Genomic DNA, 15356 nt, shown 5'->3' with positions numbered 1-15356 from the left:
AACATCATTTAAAAAAAAAAAAAAAAAAAAAAACGGAGAAGGGATCAACACTGACTGACATAAAGACTTGGGCTTCAGTTGAATGACCATGGCGATTATTAAGGACAAAGCCCATATTTTAGCACAGGAGAAGGGTTTCACCCCTATGAGGGATACAGTGACCACGAAGGAACTTTTTTCTGTGAAGAAAAAAAGAAACGTAGCAACGTTCTTTGATCGTTGCCGAGATGGAAACATTACTTGCGTTATGGATCGAGGATGCGAATCAACGTAGGCTTACTAGCAGCCTAATGTTCGTTAAGGGAGAAAGCACGGTGTAATTTCCTAACTTTGAAAGAGCAGAAACTCAAGGACGCCGAGGAAGAATTTACCGCGAGCAAGGGCTACCTGCACTTGCTTACTTAGCAATAGCTGAGCGCAGCCTGACTTCATTCTTCACCATCCCAACCTCTCTTCCCTAATAGTAAGTGAAGTATCATACAGTTTTTACTTTAATGTATTTGTCTTTTTTTAAAAGAAGTACCAACACCCATCAATTTCTAAGCCGATTGTCCTCACGAGGGTCACGGGAATGCTTGAGCCGATCCCAGCGGTCATTGTAAATTGTGATTTTTAACTGTGAAAGCCGAGGACTCCCTGTATCATGATCCAGTTTATTGACATTGATCAGTTTTCATCATGCTAAGTTTACACACCTCATGTCATGTCAATGTTCTCTTTTCACTGCTTGTTTTCACAATCTTTCTCCCGCGCCGAAGTCTAAAACGACGTAAGGTAAAAACAGGGATCCTCGGCGGTGGTGGGAAAAGCGCAGCATTGTCAGCACTTCTGCGATCCTTCGCCACCCGCCACACTGACCAGGTTGTCATCTCTCAGCAAGCGTGTTGCGTGAGCTCCCAAATGGTTTTACATGCGCAGCTGAATGGAAAAGTGAAACAAGATGAATTGGGTGGGTGGTTAGTGTTGTCAGAGCCCGGATCAAATCAGTGTGTTGCACCCACGCTCTCCGCTGGTAACACAAAAGCAAGACGTGCAAGTGATGGCACCTTTTAACAATTCATGTGTCATCTGCTCGATATGAGAACAATAAATATGCAAGTCTTTTTCTTGTCCTCAGTCCTTTTTTTTTTTTTTTAAACAAAAACATTGACAGGACATGTTTATTTTAAGGCAGTTTTCATCTCTGAAATTGTACAAATCTGAATTTTTATTCCCACTCTCTTTTTCTAGCTTGCCAATTTTAGATATTTAAGATAAACATCAAATCAAAGGTTTAGACATTAAAACCTCAAGGAATCCAACACCATCTATGGTTCAATTATTCATGAAGTAAAATATACTTCTAAATGTGTCAGGTCACTCAAGGAATGCCATCGTTTTCTTTTTTCCTGAAAATCTAAATTACAGACTTTGTGCGTGAAATTTTGTGCCAATTTGCGTCAGATCCATGGAAAGGAGCGCCTGCTTGTGTTGCTTTACCAAAGAAAGCATTCCAGTGAGTGAGAGTGGCACATGAATAATTGCCAGGGAAGCTTCACACTTCCTCATCCATCAAAGTGTGTGTGTGTGTGTCTTCAAGCAGATGGTGACTGTGCATGAGGTGCTCGCCGCGTGTATGTGTGACGTTCAAATGCATCACTCCAAGCCCTTTTTGTTGCCAAGCATGCAAGAAATAACTTAATTTTCTATAACACGTTAATCCTTTGGAAGGGCATAGAGTATTTAGTCCAGATTGGCAAAATATCGGGAACCTTTTGAGACTCGGCAGCTCTGCTGGGGCAGTTGTGTGTTTGCTGTTTGCTGAAGCGTAACGATACAATCTGGAGGGTTGACAATGAAAGATACACAGCTCATCTCCCTCGGTCACCGGTCTTATTTCTTTTTTTCTTCCCGGGGTCTGGCTTCGTGGATTCAAGGTCCAAAGCACAAAGCAGCAATCAGCGCTCGGAACTTGTCTGGCCACGCTGAACAAAACCTGGCACTGACAGATGAAAGTCATGTGCCGCCAGGATGGGAAGCATTTCTCCAGAGGGGGTTCAATTGCTAACTGCGTTATTATTAGAAGTAAGCTGTTGCTCAAGGAACCGCTGCTCATAAAAGCGCTGCTGAAACAAGTCCAAATAATTGTTTTTTTCATTTTATTTGCTTTAACAGAAGCCGTGATAATACTGATTTCAAACGAAATGTAACCTGTTCAACTACAAGCATAAGCGCATATTAAATGGATAATATGTTTCCGATTTTTAGCATCACTAAAGACTGCAGTGATGTTGCCGGTGTTCAATCATTATCTGGAGGACATCCAGCAATGTGTTTTGCTTTTTTCCCTTTGCACAGAACCGAGCTTCACGCTGGATATTGAGACCATCGCTCACCCCCAGATGACCAGTGAACCGACAGAGTTGGCTTGTCGCGTGACCAATATTACACAGCTACCTGTGGGAGGCCGGTTGGGCATTACATGGGAGCACATCGCGCTTCCGGGTATCTTAACTCCGGTCACCGGCCCATACAATGATAAATTAGTGAAGAAAACAGAGCCCTGTGTTGAATCGTTGCCATTGCTGCAGGTGCTGCCAGCGAACCTCAGGCTACACATTCTATTGGCTCTTTGGATGGTTTCGGCAATCTGTTGCCGGCTGCCGTGTATTCCGACAGACTGGAGAGCGGCATGATGTCACTAACGAGAGTCCAACCCGACACTTTCAAACTGCGATTCCTCCGCACTCAGGTAGCCAAAGTTGGGCGTCCCCGCAATGATTCAGAAAATGAGCTGGTCCACGGGTCAACCGCGGGTTACATGGCAACTGACGTGTGTCATCTGTAGGAGATCGACATGGGCCAGTACGTCTGCGTTGTCTCTGCGTGGAGCGTCAACAGCCGGGGTGACGTTGCAAAGATTGCCGAGCGTCGAAGCTTGCCGCTGACTCTGCGATGGGACCCCAAACGTATGGAAATTGGAATACCAGTGTTCTCTGAATATTCCATTAGTTTTCTTTTGGAACCTTAACATTTATTGTAAAACTACAAGTCCTATTCTGATGATGTCATGTCTAGGGTGAAAAAAAAAAAAACTGCAAATATGTCATCTAGTCATAGTAGCCCTGTTGTTGCTCTGATGAATGTGCTTAATGTCCAAAATACGTTTGTATCATTTCTTGACTTCAGAGGAAATCCCTCAACAGATCTTTTGTGTAGGATTCTCTGTTCTCTTGCCTCCGCCACACCATATCCACATTCTGAGCTGTATGCCCTTATTCGAGCTCATTGGGCCATGATATAATAGCATTGCTCCATGCGCGCACACATATGCTCTGAATTAGAATGATTTCATGGTGTGATAGCTTATCTTCCTGTTTTGGGGTTGCCCCTTCAAAGACAGGCTAAAAAAGGTCTTTCATGAAGCTAAATGATCCAATCATTAATCCAGTGGTGGTTACTTCCAGGTCCTTTGCTGAACGTTGTGGCGAAACGGATTCGCGAGGCTTCTGTGGGTGGGGCCACCTTTGAGATGAGCTGCTCAGTCGCTACCCAGAACCTCGGTCAAGCGGGATATTCGGTACTCATCCAATCACAAGATGGCCTGGAAAGCAACGTGAGGACCATCATGACTCTCAGCCCCGACAGCGTCATGCAGCACGGGGGGGCCACGGACCCCAACAGGAGGTACAGTCTTCTCAGGAAGCCCCGCCTACTCGTCTCGCTTTAGCCGTTTTGTCTGCTTCACATCACTTAAGTAAGAAATAAATAACGTGTGTCCTTTTGTGTTCATTCAGAGACAGTCTGGTTTTGACGAAGTCTGGCCCATCTGAGTTTCGGTTTCGCTTGGGAGGCGTCCAGTTGTCAGATAGAGGTTTCTACTGGTGCGACATCACCGCATGGACAAAGGAACAGCCCGGTCAAACTTGGACCAGAGCCACCAGCGCGGAGTCCAACAAAGTCAAGATCGACTTTCAAGAAAATGGTGCGTTACAAGCCTTTGGGAAATGCTCCCAAATGGGCCAGCCACACTCGTCACAGCACAAAACAGCGCTTCGTTTATGTACACGTACTTGACCTACTTGACGTTGTTTGATGTGAATGGGCGGCAGTCAAAGCAAATGTTCAAGATGGAGTAAACGTGCATCTAGTTGAGAGAAGTGCGCAAAACATCTGAAAGATGAAATTGGGGTGGAGCCCAAGATAGTCAAATCTTTCTCCGAGGAGAGAGGCGCCTCCTTTCACCTAATTTTCGATTTTTCTCCCACGTTCTTGCTGGCATCTCCCTTGCCTTGTCTCCCCCCTCCCTTCCTGGGATGTCTTCAAAGTGAAGCCCTTTGGCCAATCATCCAGCTACAAAGATCTACGCTGCAAACTCCCTTTTCCCATCAAGTCTGCGTGCATGTCTTTCAAGTGGTTGTGTGTTTGGAAAATATTTATAGTTGACCCCACACAGAATTCACAAATGCAAGTACATAATACAAGCGCATGTGTGAGACTTTTTTTTTTTTTTTTTTTTTTTTTTTTTTTTTAATGAATGGTAGTAAAGACAAAGTCTCAGAAGCTAATTTTGTCTGAACTGAGGTGGCACCATCCAAGTTGTTAGTGGAAAAGATTTTTATTAACTGCAAGCCAATATTAGTGGGGTTTTTTTAGGGACCACTGGAGGGCTAAGAACATGGATTAGTAATGCATTTAATGTTCTTCATGTTATGATTTGAGTCTCTTGTTCACAACACTGTAGTATAAAATAATATAGCATAGTATTACTGATTTAAAAATCCAAGTGTGACTTCGGAATCATGAAAGCCAAACATTCCTCTCGCGTCCCAAAAGATTTACCGGCGTTCTTTTCGCTTTGTCGTCAAAAAGAATTTCAAAGGGCCAGTTCTGTTTTTACAACCTGGGTCAAATTCTCCACAGCTGGGGCCCCAATTCTTGTCGGGATCTTTTTTTTTTTTTTTTTTTTTTTGGGGGGGGGGGGGGCATAGCAATTGTTACTATACATGCATAAATTGTGGGCTTTTAATTTACAGTATCAATAATCACAAAAATTTGTGTAAAGAGTATCAGGAGCACATTTCCTTGATTATATTAATGATGTCAGGATGCTGAATTATTGTAATTTATTTCTACATAATTACTGACATTCTGAGAAGATGTATTAATCTTCTTTAATAAGATTGTCCGTTTGACACATTCTTTGTTGTTTTAGGACCCTCTTTCTCAATTGCCATCCATTCAGACACCAGTACTGTTTATCCATGGCAAACGGCCAAGATGAAGTGTTCCCTCCGCGTCTCTGGATCCTCACCTAAGACCGGTAAAAAAACACACACATTCCATATAAAGTCAGCCCCAGAAGCCCAACACTTGCTAAAACCTTATTGCAAAAACCATGGAGAACCAGAGTCTACCCCCAAATTTTAAATGACTTTCAGATTTTGTTTTTTTAATGCGGCCCAAAGTTAATTTCCTCATGCATAATTACAAGTCATAAATCAGTAACTTAGTGTTTATTTGTCTTCTGTGATTTAACATTGCACATGCTCTTTCTTACTCGCACACAAATACATGGAAGTACAGCTGTGGTGCACTATTTGTAAATGTGTGCCATTCAGCTGTCAGTCATGAGCATTGCTAATCAGAGTACTCTGCATTTCAGTGTTTTATGAGCAGAAGTGCCAAACACACACACACACTATTAACTCATTCACTGGCGGTGTTTTCTTGTCCGCTTTCAAGACAAATTGAATTTTGAAGAGTCAAACAATAAAAAAATTGGATGTCCACCTCATTGTAGTGGAGGTATGTCAAATACGTGTGAAACTGTTTTTTTTTCACGTGTCCTCTATGCCACCGTTTGACTGCACTACTCTTTCAATCTCACATGTAGTCATGACATCTTCCATTGTACTTGCTAAAAACTGATTCAGCTTCACTTCATTATCATCCATCCGTTTTGTTAATGTAAACATGTCACATGAGCTCATGTGCCACTCCCTGCCTCTCTCAACCCATCTGTCAACATTCCCCCTCATCTCTCGCCTCGTTACTATACCAGCCGTCGCATGCTTTCTCGTATAAATCCCTCTAGCAAATAAATCAAACACTGCTCCTCACCCTCTGCTCGTAAGCCCGGTTGGGATTTCTTTGCACGATGTCATTTCCTGTTGTGCTTTGTACATACTGTATATAAACATGCGTCTTTGCTCTTCTTTGCGTGTCTGTGTGCGGCTGGGCCGTAGAGTCTTCAACTGTAATGTACAATTTTAACCTGCAGATGATAATTATTAATTCAAGTTCTCGCATTGATAGTCCCTTGAGCAGCATCGGTCTTTAACAGTGTTGAAACCGCTGATGCATCAGTTTTCCTTAGCGTCACTGAATGGGACTCCCAGTTGCATTCCTGCTAATTTTGTAGATCAGAATTCCTAAAGGCTCGAATGTCACTACCTAGGTCACAAGGTTGACTTGCGCACAAGTTTGAACATTAACAGAGCAGACTGGTGTCATGTGACATACATTAAAACAGGTGTGCCGCTTTCGCTCAGCAAGCCTTTACTTCCTCAGGTGTTATGGCTTGATTCGCCTGCAAACAAACAGCTCCACTGGGTGTGCCCCTGTTTTCTTTTAGAACACAAGTTCTGTGCTGGCTTTTTTGTTGCTGCATGCGTGCCATTCAGAACCAGCCAACATATGCGAGCCCTCACATTCCGTGTTGCATTTGGTTGCCTTTCTAATTGGTGTTTAGAGATTTTTGCTTCTAATTCCTAAAGACAATTTTATTTTCCTCGAGTAAGAATGCACATACACAACAATTGGGTAATATCATGAACCTGTATAGCAGTGTTTTTTCAAATAGTAAATCAAAGTCACTCTATTCAATCTACTCCTATCACAGGAAATGACACTTTTCATAGGTTAATACAACAGAAAGTGCCTCACAGAAATAAAAAAACAGAACAGAAACAGCAAGAAATATACGAGAACCCACCCCTCCCATCTCCACATACAGTATAAACGGATAACACGCCCACACAAACACACACCCGCACGCACACACCACATATTGATTATTGGTGTAGACACAAGGAATTGAAGATCCAGACCCGGAAACACAACCCTGTGGGAGCCATCCACAGTGAGAGCTGCCACAGCTGCAGATAATGTGAAGACCACTTTGACCAAGGTAGACTGGGATCCACTGTGCCGAGACCCCCAGCTACTCTGTCTGTGGAAACTCACAAGCAGGCAGAACACATCTCCCAATGTGGAGGTTCCCAGACACTGGAGTTTAAAAAAAAAAAATATATATATATATATATATATATATATATATATATATATATATATATATATATATATATATTGGCAGGATTAAAAAAACAAAACAAAAAACAAATACAATAAAATAAGAAAATAAGACAACAATGAAAAAAGATGAATTGCTGGAATATCTGAATAAATAATGAAGAAGTCATTTAAAAAAATATAAACCAAACAACTGAGTCTTGAGCCTGCTTTTAAGAGCATCCATATTCTCTGCGGTCCTGATGCCCTCCACCAGGCTGTCCCAAATGTCTCTGTACATTTTTGTTCTCAGGACCCATTAGGGTTGTGATAAAAGCATGGATAGAACGGCAGAAGACTCTTAAGACATTTAAAACTCGTCAAATAATCTTAAAACCAATAAGTAAAACTGTTTTGTCCTTGTTGAACAGTAGAAAATGTACTGCCATCCAGGACTTAACATTTTAAAATCCAGTTAGGAAGGGTATCAAATGTGCTGGTGTGATCAGGAGATCTCCATGTTGTGTGTCATCTGGGTAACTGTGGAAGGTGATGCCATTTCTCATGATGACATCCCCATGGGAAAGCATGTATAGAATAAATACACTGGGACCTATAGTTGACCCTCGGGGCACCCCACACTCAATTTTATGTGTTTTGGAAGAACATGTATCCAAAGCTCATCATACAAATCTTCATTCTATGAAGACCCTGTTATCAAAATGGCAAAATTGTATAAACATGAGTGAAAAAATTACTTGGATGTACCAGTTGTCAAAGCACTGACATCAGTGGTTATCACTGTCTTTGAACATGTTATCTTCAACACCTGAAAAGACAGCACCAAACACCTCGACTCCTCCAACACCTACGTTCCATACATCGCTTTAAGCCTAGCATTCAACACAGTAGATTTAATCAGACAATTGGATTTTGTTCAGGGAATTGAGGATTATGGGGGACTCCAATCTCGCCCCGTGCACAGAGGCCCCGGGTCGCATCCTCTCACCCTGGCCGGAGAGTCGTCATAATTTCTTTAAAGTTTCAACAAGACCACAATTGAAACCATTTTCATCTCCTCTATAACCATCTTTGATAACACTTCTAGTGTACACAAAAAAGACAAACTAATTGTCATTAACAAATGGCCACAAAATCAGTGGCCTTCCTCTCCCATTATTGGACTCACTCCATCATTTGCACGGTTTCCTATTTCATTGATTCTCAACTGTCTCCCATGGACCTGCATTCTTTTAGTAGGGTTGCTAAGAGGCATCTCACTTTTACAGAACTTTGGAATAATAGAACATATTAATTGTTCAAAAACTGCCTTTGAAAACATGAATATCATGTTTTTTTAAAAATTAGTTGTGTAAAGTGCCTTTTAGATGACTTTGAGAAACTGCGGAAGAACATCCTGCCAATGCATGTACCAAATGTACATCTTGACACTGATCACCTCTTTTTAGAATAAAATCATAATCCATCACCTTTTTAGGAAATAAAGACAATCATAATTATTACCTGTCCGCGAACCATTCAGAATGGCTCTGCGACCCAATGTTTGACAGTCAATGTCCTGCTGTTTGCTGTGCGCGTGCATGTGTGTACAAAATGAGTTTACGCATGCCAACATAATTCCACCAGCATCGTCTCTGTGACCAATCCCTGAATCAGAACCAGTCAGTTGACTTATTGGCTAATATTTACTGGCAAATGAAGCTATTACTCAATCTTCCCTTTTTGTGTACGTGCATTTGTGTGCCGATACCAGCTCACTCATCGTTTGTACTTCTGTTGAGCAACTGTGCAGGTACATTCCTGAGAGGTCGGTAAAAACGGCTCTCCTGTCGGGGCTTGTTTTTATGATGGGTATTATTTACTCACAGACACACGCACACCTTTCCTCCTCCATCACGGCTTCATCAATGATCATTTTTATTGTATTGCCCATGTGCACATTTGTTGCTTGTGAAATAATCTCACAGGCTCTGACATTCATGCTAAAACAACAGGTGACTTTTGAAGCAAAATTGGCTCTGATTCACAATTGGCCACGCTGCACTAACAGAATGCAAACAGCTGATTGTGGGTTGAGCCAAAAAGAAAAGAACAGCCTCTATACATCAGCTACTATTTGTGGAAAAGAAAAACAAAAGGTGAATATTCAGCATGGCACCAACTCTAAAGAGCAGATTATTCTGTATTTTAAGTAACATTAAGTAAGTAAACTGACTTAAATCTAGGGTGTCAAACTCATTTTTAGTGCAGGCAACGTTGTAGTAATGGTTTTCCTTTGATGACCATTGTGACTGAAAACCATATAAATACGTCATTCCAAATACACAGCTAATTGATGAATAACTACAGTCATTTTGTCATATGAAGCTAATTGAAACTTTTCAACGATTAGTTATACTTTAAAAGGGGGACTCGTAACAAAAATTAATTGTGGTGTTTTAGCAAGTAACATGGAGTCGATGCACAGTATTTGCATTTGCGGTCTGAATTCAAATTATGTGGCGGGCCTGATCTGGCCCCGGGGCCTTGAGTTTAACACGTGGTTTTAGTTTCACTGCCAGCTGCTTTGCTTTCATTTAGCTTTCAGTACTTGAGGTGCATGTTTTTCCTTCAGAAACAACATGCAGAACTCTGGAACCCCAAAGAGCATTTGGCTAATTGAGTTTTACTGATTGTTGTAATCAGAGCATGCCGTTAACCTTTTACGCTCACCAGCCACCGTGCCGAGTGGCTTCCCAGAGTCACAAGCCACTCTGTAATTTTACTAGCCGCAATCTCGATTTTTGGATAATAATCTTTGAAATCATTAAATCTACGCTAGTTTCCTTCCACATTATTCCAAAAACATGCAAGGTAGACAGTAAATTGCCTATAGGTGTGAATTGTCATCTGTTTTTTACAATGTATGCGCCCTGCTTCTCGCTCAAAGTCAGCTGAGCGAGGTGGCAGCACACCCGAAAGGCACCTGTCGGGAGGAAAAGCGTTGCACAGGATGGATGGAGGATTAAAGAGATGAAATGACTAGTCCTATTTACCTGTTATGGATCATTTCCATTGGTATGCGTGTTATCAATTACATATATCTTTTAGTTGGCAACGATGCAAATTACACAACGAAAACTGGAAAAAAGTGTGTACACGCAGGCATGTAAACTCAACTAGGAGGAGGCGCTCACAGGATGAGCAACAGACGGCAGCATAGTGACCGAATCTGTACGCGGTACAAGTGAGTACAGTTGAATCCGCCAAAGTGGCTTGTGGGAGTGGCTGTGCTAACCGCCACAGCGGAAACGGACCCGCAAATGGCAGCTTGGTGCGCATATCCAGGATCTCGAATGTATCTTGCCCAAAAAATGTGTCTGGTGAGAGTCGTGAGTGCAATAAACTACCCCCTTGAGCAAGTGCTTCTGGAATATATTTAAAAAAAAAAAAAATCAAAAATCTTCAAATAATCGATTCCACACCTAAACATTACCCTCCTACGGTCTGTTTGAAACATGCTCTAGACATGAACATGTGAGTAAATCTGTACCGTAACTCATTTTAATGTTGGTCTACTTAGCTGTGAAGATCCAAAGTGTGACGAATTAGCTGGTCAGTATGCCGAAGATGATGCTGATGATTTGTAGTGTGCTTTATGAAGGAACTTTATTTTGTGGTGGACGGTGAATCACCACCAAAAAAATATATATACTGTAGCAGATGCCATGATATAGCAGGAAATATTCATGGGGAAATTTACAGTATTTTGGAAGAAAAGTATTACAGTATATGGGTTATTTGGTACATTTGGTTGCAGAATTTTTGCATCCAGTCATATCACGTATGATTTAAATGACACTTGACTGATAATGAAGTGAAGTCTATTCTGATAATAATCCATCCATCCATTACCACTTACCTTCACAGGGGTCGCGGGGAGTGCTGGAGCCTATCCCAACTTTCAACGGGCAGGAGGCAGGGTACACCGTGAACTGGTTGTCTGCCAATCGCAGGGCACATACATCAAGGCAAACAGCCCCACTCACAATCACACCTAAGCGCAATTTAGAGCGTCCAATTAATGTTGCTGGTTTTTGCGATGTGGAAGGAACCCGGAGTGCCCGGAGAAAACCCAGGCAGGCATGAGGAGAACATGCAAACTCCACACAGTGAGGGCTGTGATTGAACCCGGGTCCTCACAACTGTGAGGCCAACGCTTTCCATGGGCTACCATGCCGCCAATAACAATATGAAGAGAATATTTTTATTTTTTTTTTTAAACTCACATAATGAGATCAATGCACACAATTCGACTCCAAACATCATATGTTGAAGAGACAAATGGAAAAAGAAAAAATCTCGTTTGCATATAAACATGATTAGAGCATATAGATTCTGGCAGGGGAAAACATTTTTTATTTATTTTATTGTATTTATTAGTATTGTTTGTGTTGTATGCAGAACACCTTGGCAGTACAACTGAGAACTTTAAGCTTGACACTTGTGTGACCATCTTTCGAACTGTGTGGTATGTCGTCCCAGCCTGTCTCTGCACGCTTACTGGGAGCTCCCGTCGCAACTGCCGATGGCTGCCATGTTCTTGCTGTCATGGCGACATGTTTTCCACACTGCAATCTTGTCTACTCACAATGACATCACCATTTTTGAGAGATTTTTCTCCTTCTCTCTTTTTGATCCTTGCCACCTCTGCACTGACATATTTTGTCTTTTCAGCTTTCCATTTTTTTCCTTTCTCCTACTGTGGCATACCTTTGTGAAAAGTAGCAGGAGGTGATACAGCTCTGTGCACCTTTTGGGCTTTCCAAAGAACACATCCACATTGAAGTACTAAAGAGTAACAAAAGTTATCACCTAAAGATAGAGCTTCAGTATTTGCTGGATACCAGAGTAGAACCAAGAGGAGTTGTTGTTTTTGCTGCTGCAGCAGCACATACACAGTATCCACCAGATGAATGGATGGCGAGGCACGGAATGTCGGGCTGTCAGCCTTCTTTGGCCTTAGCAGGTGGATGCACCTCAGTATGTGTCATTTATTCCATCTCTTTTGTAAGAAGGGCGGAGAGGGTGGAACCGCTGCTCCTCCATCACTCCGTAATGGCTGCCACGGAAGCAGTGCCAATAACATTTGAATGTTTGCAGTACTTATACACTTGGTGGCATTCTTTGGGCAGGTGATTAACACCTGCCAAATGGTTGCTTTAGAACGCCTCTGAATGCTTCTTATCATCTTTTTGGCTTACAAGTCTATCATTCCTCCTTTGGTTCCTTTAGCTCCTTTCCCTCCTCTGCACTCTCACCAAATTACCCAGCTGTCTTTGCAGGGGCGACAGGCAGCCGTTAATTAGCCAATCTCACGCTCCGTTAGCCGGCCGGGGAGACAGAACGAGCTAGCGAGAGAATAGCTGGTGATGTGGAGAGGGAGTGAATGAGGGGAAAGTGGACGCCACTAAACAGTTAAAGTGAGCAACGGCGGTGCAGGGTGAATAGCGGAGCCAGTAAATGGAGGAAGAGGAGGCTTGAGAATGGCCTGAAAAGTTTAGCTCGTTGGGAGAAAGCTTGTTGAGGAGGGAAAAGAGGGACAGAATCAGTTTCCCTCGGTTGCACGTCATTGTTAGTTGAAGCGTTCACAGTCAAGCGGTAGTGAGCAAATGTCTGCTGTTGCACAAAAGGAGCACCACAAATATAATAAATTAAGTGGGGAAAACCATCACAACAATGCACTTCAGAGCATCGGCAATCAACTTGCATCGGAATAAAGTTTAAAAAAAAAAAAAAATCAACACCATTACAATGGTGGAATAGATCCAAGAAGCTTGAAAGTGGGGATTACATAAGTATCAGAAAGCAAGAGACAGATGGATTCATTGACGCAGCTTGGCAGCTTGAAATCGCACCACTTTATTGGACAATCATCACTGTTCGTCTCGGCAGAATGCATCCCTTTTAGAAGCTCCAGAATTCAAAATGTCGGACTGACTTTGAAGCCACGTATGTGCTATTTTTTCAAAACACCTTTTCCGTACACTGAGGTGGGAACAGGAAATTTTCATACAAGTTTTATATGGTTAAGTTGATGCCATTTACTTATTTATTGTCCCCCAAAAAATATTTGTAATATTTAGTGACCTCCAGATTACTTGACACAAAACTTGGGCATGTGCTTTTAAGTGAAGGTGTCAGTCGTCTTTTGCTCCTGGTAGAGGAAGAGCAAACAAAAGCATGATGAGAGAGAGAGAGAGAGAGAGAGAGAGAGAGAGAGAGAGAGAGAGAGAGAGAGAGAGAGAGAGAGAGATGCATGGTGACAGTAAAATTAATTAAATTTGTTCTGCAGATTCGAAACTGCAAAAGAATGCAATGATTTTCACTCCATTAGTCCCACTGCACTTAAAGACAACAACAATAAGCCGTTGAAGGAGGGCTCTAACAGCATAGCCAAATATGAAATGCAACTCTTAGTTACCCGGCCAAACGCCAAGCACTCGACAGTAAAGAGGGATGCGTTGCTGCCCCGCAGCTTTGTTTCTGAAAGGCTAAATGGTGATTTTTTTTTTTTTTTTTTTTTTTTTTTTTTTTTTTTTTTTGGTCTGGATTCCGCTCTGCCAGCGCCGCCCTGCTTTATGGCGCGGAGAACTTGCAGCCATTTTCATTAGGAGTGTGTGTGGTAATTGTCGATCTTTTGCATCTCTGTGTTTGAATTTCAGGCAGTTTGGAGCCTTGGAGCCTTCTCTAGGGATTAATCCAGGGAAATCCAATCAGGCTGTTATCATTTCCGCAGACAGCCGTTTTAGTTTTATGAGCTTAAATGAGATCCAGATAGTCGGTTGAAGGTGCTCTGTACTTTTCACTGTGCCACTGCAACGCTGCTCCTTCTATGCTTAATGAAGCTACCACATCACTTTAAAGCGTGTAATGAAGTCGCCGCAGTTGCTGAAGTTCTTCACGAATCAGGATGACTGGATCTTCCTCCAGCGATCCATCTAAAATTGCTCGCAGTGCTCAAGTTACGGTATACATAGCGCTATGAACAAGTTGGTGCTAAGTGGAATTGATTAATGAATGCACCAGAAGAATCATATATAATCAGAATCAGTTTTATTAGCCAAGTATGTAAAAACACACAAGGAATTTCTCTTCGGCAGTCGGTGCTGACCTGGTACGACATTCTGAACAAAGAACATCACGACAACACAATACTAAGTACTTCCGACAAGAGCTGTAACACTACGAAGCAGCATGAGTTCCATTTGTTTACGTCTGCCGCCGTTTTGGCCTACTGCGCATGTGCACAGTTGTATATTAGCCTCCAATTCTGTAATAGTTGATGAAGAATTATGCGTGCACGCTCCCGACTCCACCGAGACGATAATCTTAGCCCTGCCTGTCCATCTGCATGGATGTCCATGGCAGACTGTAACCGCGGTAGAACAAATTGGATAAAGTTATGCTAAATATATTCTACGTCATAAACAAGGGCTTGTATTGAAGTTGCAGCGACTGTAACTACCTGGTTAAAGGAAGGCATTTTCCACTGGAAACAAAGTGCTTAACCGAGAAGTGGTTGGGGAAATTACATCAGTGACAGCGTGCTCTCTTTCTGGTGTTGTGACAAAGTGCAACCTCCAAAAAATGTGACAAACCTAACCAAGGGCCTCGAGATTCTTTTCAAATGTTTTTTTTTTCTTTTGTTGGACAATGACTAATGGGTATTTCGAAATAGTACATGGAGTGACACTTCAGAGTCAGAATCAGTCATTTTTATTGTGCCAAGTATGTACAACTAGTATGACAACGGTCAATTGAAAGAATATTTTTGAGACATAAAGACATTGGAAAAAACTGTCACTGAGGAACATAAGATTCCTAGTCGAATGTTAGTGGAAGAAAGTCCGAGGGAGACTCCCTGATGCTGATCAAGTCTTCCCTCGTGTAAGTCAGTCGCGTAATGTCTCTAAAGACAAATGAAAAACATAAAAACATGCACAATACTAGAGAGCATATAACTGAGCCGTCCACACGGGTAGGCACCATTTTGATTAGTTATCTTCCGTTGTGAATGTCAC

At 42.1% G+C, this 15356-nt stretch overlaps 1 protein-coding gene across 1 annotated transcript in view; it reads left to right on the top strand.

The window, feature by feature from the left end:
* LOC133504993 (prostaglandin F2 receptor negative regulator-like) overlaps positions 1–15356 on the top strand; it is a 45569-nt gene that overhangs the window by 21310 nt on the left and 8903 nt on the right. The window contains exons 6-11 of the mRNA XM_061827784.1: positions 2338–2484; positions 2571–2731; positions 2828–2948; positions 3447–3666; positions 3777–3964; positions 5195–5302. Of these exons, the coding sequence (XP_061683768.1) occupies positions 2338–2484; positions 2571–2731; positions 2828–2948; positions 3447–3666; positions 3777–3964; positions 5195–5302 (945 nt within the window). The remainder of the gene's footprint in view (positions 1–2337; positions 2485–2570; positions 2732–2827; positions 2949–3446; positions 3667–3776; positions 3965–5194; positions 5303–15356) is intronic.

This window comes from Syngnathoides biaculeatus, chromosome 2, assembly GCF_019802595.1.
Source record: "Syngnathoides biaculeatus isolate LvHL_M chromosome 2, ASM1980259v1, whole genome shotgun sequence".
In the NCBI taxonomy this organism is placed as follows: domain Eukaryota; kingdom Metazoa; phylum Chordata; class Actinopteri; order Syngnathiformes; family Syngnathidae; genus Syngnathoides; species Syngnathoides biaculeatus.
The sequence above is the reverse complement of the archived record's forward strand: the minus strand, read 5'-3'. Positions and strand labels throughout refer to the sequence as shown.